This window comes from Tyto alba, unplaced genomic scaffold (assembly GCF_018691265.1).
Source record: "Tyto alba isolate M040663 unplaced genomic scaffold, T.alba_DEE_v4.0 Super-Scaffold_2, whole genome shotgun sequence".
Lineage (NCBI taxonomy): Eukaryota > Metazoa > Chordata > Aves > Strigiformes > Tytonidae > Tyto > Tyto alba.
Genome location: NW_024881282.1, coordinates 33,064,124 through 33,074,786, shown reverse-complemented (window position 1 = coordinate 33,074,786; position 10,663 = coordinate 33,064,124). Strand labels below are relative to the sequence as shown.

The following is a 10,663-nucleotide window of genomic DNA, read 5'->3' as shown; positions in this document are numbered from 1 at the left end:
CGGGCGAAGGGCTGAGGTAACCTTAGAGGGCCCGGGGCCAGGGGCAGAGAGGGAGAGGGCGAGAAAGAGAGAGGGAGGCTCATTACTATTTCATCATCCCAGGCCAGTCGCTCCTGGAGGACAGCGAACAACACGAAACCCTCCGTGAACATGAAACCGGCTGCTGCCCGGTCAGAGGCAGCCAAGCGGCTTGTGCGTCCGGCCCTGTGCCGAAGGACCGTGTTGGATCGAGGTATCCGGAGCCCAAAGTCCTGTGAGATTTATCCCACTCCTGCCTTCCCCTCTGGGAACAGCGCCCTGCAGCTGCCCCAGGGACAGGACTCAGCCTGGCCCTGAGCCAACAGCCGCAGGGACACCCAGGGCCATATTTTAGGTGAGGCAGGTTGTAAATGCCAGCAGGCATCAAGCAGAGATAAACCCAGGGTGGGTGCCTACTCTGCCAGTCCTCTCTTCCCTCCTCGTAGGTTTGCGTCTGCGACACCCCTGCTTTCCCTTCCAGGATCTATCAAGCCCCTTGTACCCGACGTCCAGCCCTTCCCTGCTAAGGTGGCTCCCAGCTCTGGCCTGGGCACGGTTCAGTGATGGATTTACCGTGCCTGGGAAGACTCTCTCCCTTTGCAGCTTTCTGCCAAAGACATCTTAGAAAGCCTGGATGAGCCTTTTCCTTAGGGATTTCCATCTTTACAAAGGCACATGGAATCCCAAGATGGAACAAAGGGGCCCTTAATGAAGTATTCATAGCCTCCTGGTGGGATGGAGGAGCTCACCTGGATAGCATACTGGTGAGCCTCTGAGTCTTGGTAACAGTACTGGCAGAGGCTCTTTTCAAATGTGTTGGCTTCAGAGTTCATGCAGGGCACATCATCTACTGAACCAGACATCGTCCATAGCAGGGACGAAGATCTTTGGCTGCTGGGCTGCTGGCAGGGGGCAGCCAGGAAGAAAAGGAGGAAGGAACAGCAGCAGAAGACCAGAGCTTAGGGTCCCTCGGCCTCAGGCTCCTGTGGAAGCAGGAATGTTATTCCCAGACTGAAGTTTGCTGCTGTCAGCTGGCAATACTGGAACTGAAGGGCATCAAGGTGCAAGGCGATCAGTATGATCGATATAATTATAGCTAATAAAAGGGTATGCCTCAGCAGGGACCTCTTTTAGAAGGGGGGCACTGCACTGCACCCTCAAATGACTGCTGACACCCCCCAGTTTTGGAGTCCCTGCGAACAGAGGCAATGATACTCACATCCTGCTATTTTGTTTGATGAAAGTTTTCTTCCTTCAAGCTCTCTTAAAAGGCACAGAAAGGAAACTTTTCTTGACTATGTTGCTCACAAAGGGATGGCTATAATAGCTATATTTGGAAACTCAGTGAGAATCTTCCTAAGCTTGTTGATCCCACTAAAATTTCCGAGACCTGCAGGACAGTCGATTGCAAAACTGTGAAGGGCAACAAGCATTGCTAGCACAACAGCTGGGCTCCACGCTTCTGTCCTGGCTTTTCGCAAGCATCCTGCCCACCACCACCTCCTCCGTCCTGCAGGGTTTGAGAGCGAGTCCTTGGGTTTGAGGATGTGACCTGTGCTGGGAGGGCTCTACTGAATTTGTCCAGAGGAGGCACCAACAGAAGGACAGGAAATCAGTGTGGGATGGGTCCAGCACCCATGATGTGAACATGCCACTGTTCCCTTAAACGTGGACACGTGAGCCAGAGCAGCTGATCAAGGAAGGCTATGGCTGTTCCCAAAACAACCCGGGTCACTGTCAAAGCCAAAACCAAACTATAATTTTTGTTTGTCAGCGCGCTCGTTTGCAATACAGCAAGTGGCACTAGTGCCAACCTCGCAGCCTCCCTCCTTGCATTGGGCCGTGTTTCTTGACTTGTGCGCACAAAATCCCGGACGGGAGCCTAAGCACTCACCACCCGGCAATGCAGCACCAAACACCCCAACATCGCTGCCCACCCCCCCTGCCTGTGGCGTGCCCACCTATGGCTGGAGCCCACGGCACCCCACTGCCTGATGGGCAAGTCATTGCTCCCCACATCCCTTGGGGCCTACTGCCAGGATAAGGCTGTGATTCCCAGGGCCTCTGGCACGCATGCAGCCACTCACGCTCGGTGGTCCCAGTACCCCCAGTACCTCAGCTTCCCTACGGCTCCCAGCACCTCGCCGCCCGCCGAGCTCCCCCCTCAATGAAGCTCGCCGTGGGAACCGCGGGGAGCGAAGCCCCGCCCCTTCCCCTCTCATTGGCTGCCGCCGAGCGGTGATTTGAATATCGCCCTCTGAGTGGCTGGCGGAGGCGCGAGGCCATGGCGCCCACGGCGGCGGGCACCCACGTGTCGGGGGCAGCGGGCGGGCGGGCGATCGACCCGGCCGGGCCGGGCCCGGCGGCCTCGGTTCATCCCCTCGCCTTGCGCCCCCTTCCCCGCGGCTACATCTCCCCCGGGACCACCCCACCGCCCAGCCGAGGGCCTGCCCCTCAGCTCACCGCGAGGCAGCACCCCAGCAGTCAGTTAACCTGAGCCCTGGAGGTGCCGAAGCAGCGGGACTCGTCTGCAAGCACCGAGACGGCCAAACGCCGCCGTGTCCCCAGCGCGGCTCCAAGGGGAGGTCAGCCCTTCTCTCAGCACTCCCCCCTGGCACAAGCCCTGCCCGAGCCTCGCTATTCCTACTGAGATGTGCTTCACATCTCTCCTCCAGTGCTCCTGCTGCCATTCAACTTCCTTCTCCTCCCAGTCTTGGTGAGCGCTAAGAAAAGTTTAATTGCGCTTTTTGTTTACCCATTGAAGGCAGCTTACAAACCCGTCTTTGCCAAACCACCCCGCTTCTTCAGCTCCATTAGTCCCCAAAAGTTCTTGCTACTGTCCCAGGAACTTTTTTCCCCTGTTCATTTCTGGGAGACAATGCTGGAAGAAGCACCAGGACTGTACTGGGTACAGCCTTGAGCTTTGATACGCTACAAAGCAATAAATACAGCCCACTGATTATCACACACACGCTGCAGCCACGCCTCCTTTGTGCTGTGCTCCTATTTTTCCCCAACTCTCTGACCTTTTTAGCTCTCAGTCTGGCTTTGATCCTTTGTAATCCCAATTATATTTTTTGTGCGCCCGTGTGCGCAGAAATCACGGTCTAGCCAGCGAAAGCCACCGTGTGTGGCAACGCCAGCGTGGCAGCGCATGCCAAAACCTTGCGCCTCTCTGCACAAGCACGAGTAACAAGAGGTGGCCCAGCTGCAGAGCCACGCGTGAAAATCCTGTGCGTGGGCCGTGGACGAGGGAGCACATGGTGAGCTGCTGGTCTCCGCTCTTCCTTTTCAGAGCAGCGGCTGCGCTTAGCACATAGATTTTTTTTGCAGGTGTCTTATATTTGGAAGCAGCCTCCTCCTGAACAGCTGAAACTTGTTTGTGAGCAGCTAGTGGGTTTCCCCAACCAACACGCTCAAATCCGTTTCAAAAACAAGGGGAAGCAGCAAACAAGAAGGATTTTAAACTGCAGTCTGGTACGAACTGTGATGTCTCTGGCAAACACTTAACACTCTAACTTGCATGTGGGAGCTCATAACCTTGATGCGATATATCCCGGGGAAGCCCGACTGTGCACCCTGTGCGTAACAAAGTCAGCAGGCTAGGGCTGAGTCAGTAATTTATATTACAAAATAAAGATTTAATCAATCAAATGGAGAAATCAACAGTGCAGTGAGTAATGCTGATGGTTAACAGCATACAGGATTTAACATTCTGCTCTGTTTTTCAATATGATTTTTTTTTTTTTAAATGTGAAAACACAGCTTCCATCAGGAACTGGAAGCTTTCAGAGCGTGGAAGCAGCCATTGGAGACTTCAGCTGTCACTTGAGAAAGGCTCAGAACTTATCAGGGCCAGGGAAACAGCAAACTAAGAGAGAGATTCTTCTAAATCACCTGACAGCAAGATAACAAACGTTGACATGGTATTGAGATCACGCTTGACATCCCACCAGGATTACGGTGAGATAATCCAGCCGTGTCCCAACTACCATGCCAGGCTGTCTACAGGCTGCGGAAGGCAACCCAAGCCCCAGTTCACACTTCAGCAGATTTCACAAACACACAGACTGTACATTTCCCTTAGAGTGGCCATCCCAGCTCCAGAGCAAACTCCTGGGGTGGGGAAGCGTAAAGTCAGCTCTGCCCACGGTCGCTCCACAAGGCACTATGTCTTGAAGAAAAGGGAAAGCTGCTGTACGACCCAGACTGAGGGTGTCTCGCACTGTCCTCCTGGTGGGGCTCACCACTCCAAGTAGAATTAACCAGAACAAGAAACACTTTGTGCTCCACACAGGGCACCTCTTGGACACTTTGGATGAGATCCAGTCTGGTGACAGACTTTTGGCCTTATTTCTGAACTGTGGTTTTGCAGCTCTGAAACACCCAACACCCCAAGGCAACGGAGGAAGATGGGTAAGGACACACTTTAAACCCCATCAACCTTCTGGAGTGGCCTTTAAGGCAGTGTATGTAAACTATTTTGGAGGTGAGGAAACCACAAACACAGCACATTTATGATGTGACCAAGGTTATTCAGCATTAGTGCCTAAGACCTCAGCCCTGGGTGGGACTCAAGACTCCAAGCACACAAGGCACCAGTGACACACGGGATAACAGTATCCACGTTCCCACCATTTACCTTCTTCAGAGAAAGAGAGGTGCAAAAGGACCCCATTCCTCACCACAAGCATGCGTGTCACCCAGTTCCCTCCAGATGCTCTAGCAGAAATTGTGTAGCCACTGGCAGTGTTGAGATCATAACCTCCTCCTCGACACACTCTGATTTTCTCTGTGTGCATATGCATGCTCCAGGAAATGATGGAGAGCTACATCAGGCTGCTGCCGTTAGCTTTAGCGGCTGGTGGCCATCAGCATTGCTCTGATGTTCCTCCACGAAGCCTCAGGCGCTGGTTTACTCCTTCCACTCCCATTTCTAGCATGAGGAATCTATGTACTCGCCCACTGTCGGGTTGCCAATTTTCTGGTGTGGGTTTTGGCCACACAGGCCTTCTCTTCCTTTGTCATTTCCTTGCCAGTACACATGTGGCATGGGAGGAGGCCTGGCTGACAGAGGCAGAATGGCCACTGCTTCCTACAGATAGTCTAGGACAGAAGCCAGCACGCAGCCTAGGCTCACTCTCCTCAGAGGATTCACTCAGTTTTTGCCACCAGTATTCCTCAACCCCAACCAATTCAAACACACTGCCCTTTTTTTTTTTTTTTAATCCTCCTGCTGAAGGCATGCATGCTAAAAAACATATACTGAGATCCCAAGAAAAAAGGCAATTAACTGCTGCTGACTGCAGCAGCCCTGAAGTAAAGGGCAGCCTCTGCCGCTCCCATTCCAGAGAAGGCCACACACATACAGCAAGGGCATTAGGTCATTTCATACTCCCCTGAGCTATCGCAATTAAGATCAGCATGTTCAGCAGACAATGGAATGAGCCATTCCTGCTCTGGCTGGCTCTGTTACCGCAGACATAGCTCCTAGCTATTCAATTTCCCAAGCACCGGTGGATTTCACTATCCTTTAAAAGCCAGGAATCATCTCCCCTCTTTTCCAGCTGGTACTGGCGTTAGCACAGTTGCTGTTATGCTTCAACTACGTCACAAATGTTTTTTTCTTAGCAAAATGACTTAATAAAGATTTATTCACAAAGTTACCAAATTTCACCTGGCACAGGTACCAAACAAAAAGTACCCCTGCATTCAGGTATGGCACTGGAGAAGAAACACATGAGACCTGATGACACCATGACTCCATGGAAAAGGGGTTTGCTGCACAGCAGAAATGCCAGGGCACTGGTGCACAATTGGAAGCAGAGCTCTTCCATGCCTCAGACTGCCCTGATGATGTGCCTGCTGCTCTCTGCCTTGGATCCTCTCCTTCGATAAAGCCAAGTATCAGCTGTGGAAGGGGAGGCCCAAGGACAGAAGGGTTATGCCAAATAGAGAACGTGACCCCCAGCAGAAGCTTTTAAGAGACTCCATGGCACCCAGGCACTTAGCTGGAGATCACTGCAGAAATAAATGGGTAGAGTGTCTAGACATCCTAGCCAATGCTCTGGAGGTGAAAGGCTGAACTGGGCTGGTCAGAATGCCACATAAACAAGGCCCTTGCTTGTAAAGAGGGGGCCCCAAAGAGCAGCAGGCCAGACATGGAGCACTGTCCCAGCTGCTGGTCTGAGCACTAGTTTCTCCATCAATCTTCATCACGGCCCATTTTGCCTGTCAGCCTCCGTCGCTGAGTCTTAGTGGTTCGCCCGGTGCTGGACTTCTGGATTTTCTTGCGTGGGCCTTGCCCACGTTGGGGTCTCTTTCCTTTTGTCTTTTTCCGGCTGTGCATGTGCAGCGTGGCAGTAAGAGATGAGATCCTGTGCAGGGCAGGAAGAGAGAAATGTTTGGGGGACCAAAGTCAGCAGGAGCAAGGCGACACCACAAAAATAGCACGAGAGCCCTGTGTGGCCCAGCGTGAACAGACACCAGCCACAGCAAGCCCCAGAGGAACTCCACTGTGCTGAGCATCATCGTGACAGGGCAAGAAACCTGCAGGTCTACATGTGCAGTAAGAACCAAAATGAATTTTCTGAGCAGCGGGCTGCCCAGCCACCACTGAGTTAAGTAATTCTCTGCATCCCCAAAGTAGTTCTAAATCATGGATACCAAAGAATGTGGAGAATGCCAAAGCTTCAGGGTTTTTTGACCTTCAATCCTAGAGACAGACTCTGCACTCTGCAATACACCCTTCCCTGAAATATCTGCTGAGAATTAGGACTAGGTAAACATCTCAGGACCAAGCCCACCCTGCACCACATCCTCCTCCTCTTGCTGCTGCTGTCACCTGGGATCAATGCAATGGGAACGGATCGCCCAGCACAGGTTTGTGCTCTGCCAGTGCCCTCTGCTGGCTCCTGCCCACGGGTGCCCAGGCAGCACAGCATCCCCTCCCTGCATCCACACCACTGCTCTGGAAATTCAGGATCCTCTAGGTGAGCATGCACAGCCTAGCAGCAAAGAGTTGGATGAATTAACACATACTTTTCAGACAGGAAGGGATTTCTGGACTTCTTGGGCATTGTTCTTACAGGCTTGTTCACCACCTCTTCCCCTTTCTCTTCTGATCCATCACTTTTTCCCTTAAAAAGGAAGCAAAAAAGAGAAAAAAAAATCCCTATAGACACATTAAAACTGACAGTCTTGTGATTATGGTGTTTCTGCTGTCTTCTTGGTTTCATCCTGCTTTGTGAACTACCTAATTACTGATGAAGTCTTTTTTAATTCTCCACATCCACTGCTGTCCAAATCTCAGGGTTTATCATTGCAGCCCCTCAGAGAAAGGGACAACCAGTGAGACGTCCTACAGTAATCTAGCCTAAGATATAAAAACTTCAGCATGATCTCAATGGCTAGGCAACTGAAGTCTAAATGAATTAAAAGGTTTCATCTTTTTTCTTGAATTACTATTCAAACTTCTTTAAGTGGCTTTTCAGATTAGACAATGACCTTACAAATGTAAAAGATTGATTGCCAGACACAGACACTTCCCCAAAGAGCTCAAATCCAGCCGCAAGTCATGAAGATCAACAGAATCAAGTCAACCAGTACCTGAAAGCCTCTATAAAACAAATATGAGATTTCAGTTACAGTACATTTTGAGAATGAAAGCAACCACAACAAGAACTGAATGGTTTTCTTATTTGTGGTCCAAGCACAGGATCACGGAGAGAGAAATCCCTCCTCATGCTAACAGTAATTTTTTCTGAACAGGGCATATTCAGGGAATACCAGCCCTACCTAGCCAGCCCCAAAAGTGTTTACGGCTGATACAAAGAAGCAGCAAGAGGCTTTACCACAGGGGTGGTCAGTCCCAGCTGGCGTGCTCCCGAGAGGTCCAGGTCACTGATGGTGGTCACTGTTACAATGTGGTTTGGGTGGTCAATGTTCACAGACTCCGTCCGCGATGTCACCAAGTGCTCCAGTTCATCAGCCTCCTCTGTGGAGACAAGAAATCTTGCACTTCAAAGCGCCCAACTTGTCACAAGACACACTTGCATGTTCCAGCAGTGCCATGCCAAGGGGGGAGGGGGGTGTATGTGTGGAATGAAGGGAGATGGGGACACAGCCTTTGCACGCAGAGTTAAGGGGCAGACGGGCTTGAACACTGGCACTATAAGCACGAAGGGCAAGCTTCTTCTCACACCAGAGGGGACCCGGTAGCACCTTGGAGTTGTCCCGCTGCTCGTTTCTTTCTGCACAACCCACCCGACCCCCTGTCCCACCGGGGCCAGCGTGCTGCAGGGCTCACCGCCCGGACTGCTACCCAGCTTCTCAGGGGAACGCGAGAGGAACAAGGAGCCGATGCTGTGGGACTGCGTGCAACTGCTCCGGCCCGCATCACCCAGCCCGGGGCACCCGGCCCGGGGCACCGGCCCGGGGCACCCAGCCCGGGGCACCCAGCCCGGGGCACCCAGCCCGGGGCACCCAGCCCGGGGCACCGGCCCGGGGCACCGGCCCGCGGCACCCAGCCCGGGGCACCGGCCCGCGGGCGCCCACCTCCTGCCCCTCACGCTGCCGCCGAGGGCCCCAGCACGTACCGAGCGCCTCCTCCCTCTCGCTCAGCATCTTCAGGTACTCCTGGTGCCGCTGAGAGATGGAAACAGGTCGCTGCGGCGCCTCTGCCCTCCACTCGGGACGGCCCCGGCCCCCTGGAAGCGGGGCAGGGGAAGCCCCAAGTCCCCTCTTGCCCCGCTTCCAGCCCGCCATGGCGGGACGGGGGGGCGACCCTTCTCCCACGGAAGGCCAGGGGGTGTTTGAAGGGATACCTCCTCCTTCATCTTCCTCTGCTCCTCCTTCAGCTTCCGCTTGATCTCCTCCAGCGCCGCCTTCCTCCGCTCAACCTTCCGCTTGTGGAAGCCGGTCAGGTACTCCCTGCCGCCGGCAACACAGAAACCGCCCGGCTTTTAGCGACTCCCCCCACACACACACACCTTCCTCCTCATCGCTGGGCACCTCCCCTCCCGCCTCGGGGCCCGCCCGGCCTTCACCTCCGCCTTTCCTCGTCGAAAGTCACCACCGTCCGACCCTCACGGCCGCCCGCAACCTTCTTCTTCTTCTTGCGGCCCATGGCGGTTCCACGCTTCTGCTTCTTCCTCTGCCGCCGCCGCCGCCCGCCCCTTCCGCCGCCGCCCGGCCGTGAGGGGCGGCCCCCGGCCGCCATTTTGTGCCGCCGGGCGAAGTGAGGGGTTGAGGGGCTGTTTGTTTCCACGATGTTTTAAGCGGGTGGCGCTTGTCGGCTGCGTGGGGCTGAGGGAGCCGCGGGCATCGCCGGCAGCGGGCTGGGAGGGAGGGCGGGCGGGCAGGGCCGCTGCCTTGGCTGTGGGGAGGCGTGAAGGGAGAGCGTGGGGCCGGCATCGGGTCACCTTGTGCGGGTCCCCTTGCCCGCTCCTGGTGTGCTCTGTCGCTCCAGGGGCAGGAGGGGGGAGGCCGCCATCGCGGGCCTCGCAGACCGTGCATCCATCCTGGGGCAGGAGAGGGATTTCTTGCAGGCTTGGGTGCCTTCAGCTCCCTCCCAGCAAAAGCACTGCCTTGCGTGGCCAGGATAGCACCCGATTTCTCACCCTGAGAGTCGCTCCGCCACTCCTCGGAGTTATTTTACATCTGCATCTCTAATAAAGGTTGTTCCTCAAACATCTGCGTTTCTTCAGTGGAGGTCTGAGAGTTTATTTCAAGGTATTGTTATTGCTTGGTGTCAGCAGCACCTGTGCTGCTCCTTTTAGCTGGGGAAGGCAAGTGCAGATGTAGCCCAGACGTGTTTCTCGTGAAATACAAAGGACAGATAGAATGGATTCTGTTCTTTCAACTGTCAACCATGATTAGTAAGGAACTTCTAATCAGGAGCTATTCTCCTTGGAGAAACATTCTGAAACACGGAGGCTCATTAAAACTGTTTACTGTAAATCAGTTTAATTAGAGTGTTCTTTGGAGGGACTATCCTCAATATAACTGTAAAAATCGGGGCCCACTGCTTCAAAGACCCCTGCCTGAATAAAGACCCTTCGAGCTTGCGGAGAAAAATTAAAACAAACTGTAACTTTAAATAGAGATGAAGCATGTTGTTAACTGATGAGGGATAAAGTGATAAGACAGTAAGCAATGTTTATTATAGTAAATGTGTGTTTGTGTAGCCTGAAGTGTATAAATACCTTGAAGTCCTCTTGTGTGGTGTGCTAGCTTTGTGGAATTACCACCTAGCACCCTTCGCCCAAATATGAAATAAACTGGTATTGCAGCTCTTTGTGTAAATTTGGCTTATTGCACACTGGGTAACGAACCCTGTTTGGGAGATAACAGTTTCTGGCAACCCAGATGGGACTGTGTTGACAGCCTTGCTGGGATCGTTTTGCCGTACCTGATGGGGGGAAGGGGTCCGACTGGACTCCAGCGCACGCTGCCCTGTGGATTAAGGACTTCATCGGTTCCTCTCTCCCACAGTTGGGAGTGAGGCTGTAAGCGACACAACGGTGCAATGGCTCTATGAGATATCCAAGGGAAGATTTTTTATTTTGGATTCTGATTGCTCTGCATAAGTCGTTCCATTAAAGGACCACAGCAGGAGCTTAGTTCTCTTCTACACGTAGATGCG

At 53.4% G+C, this 10,663-nt stretch overlaps 1 protein-coding gene across 1 annotated transcript; it reads right to left on the bottom strand.

The window, feature by feature from the left end:
- Positions 1 to 5,654: 5,654 nt before the first annotated feature.
- On the bottom strand, positions 5,655 to 9,339 carry NOL12 (nucleolar protein 12). The gene is made up of 6 exons (XM_032996828.2): positions 9,066 to 9,339; positions 8,844 to 8,949; positions 8,616 to 8,664; positions 7,872 to 8,014; positions 7,060 to 7,157; positions 5,655 to 6,395 (listed from the first exon to the last, which is right to left on the bottom strand). The coding sequence occupies exons 1-6, from the start codon at positions 9,236 to 9,238 to the stop codon at positions 6,224 to 6,226; spliced, it is 741 nt and encodes a 246-aa protein (XP_032852719.2). The 5' UTR covers positions 9,239 to 9,339; the 3' UTR covers positions 5,655 to 6,223.
- Positions 9,340 to 10,663: the final 1,324 nt, after the last annotated feature.

Bases quoted from the DNA above. Each gene is read 5' to 3' on its own strand.
- NOL12 (XM_032996828.2), bottom strand. From the start codon at position 9,238: ATGGCGGCCGGGGGCCGCCCCTCACGGCCGGGCGGCGGCGGAAGGGGC. The intron at 8,950-9,065 runs GTGAAGGCCGGG...TGCCGGCGGCAG, and splicing joins TTCGACGAGGAAAGGCGGAG to GGAGTACCTGACCGGCTTCC. The intron at 7,158-7,871 runs GTAAAGCCTCTT...TTCCTTTTTAAG, and splicing joins TGGGACTGACCACCCCTGTG to GGAAAAAGTGATGGATCAGA.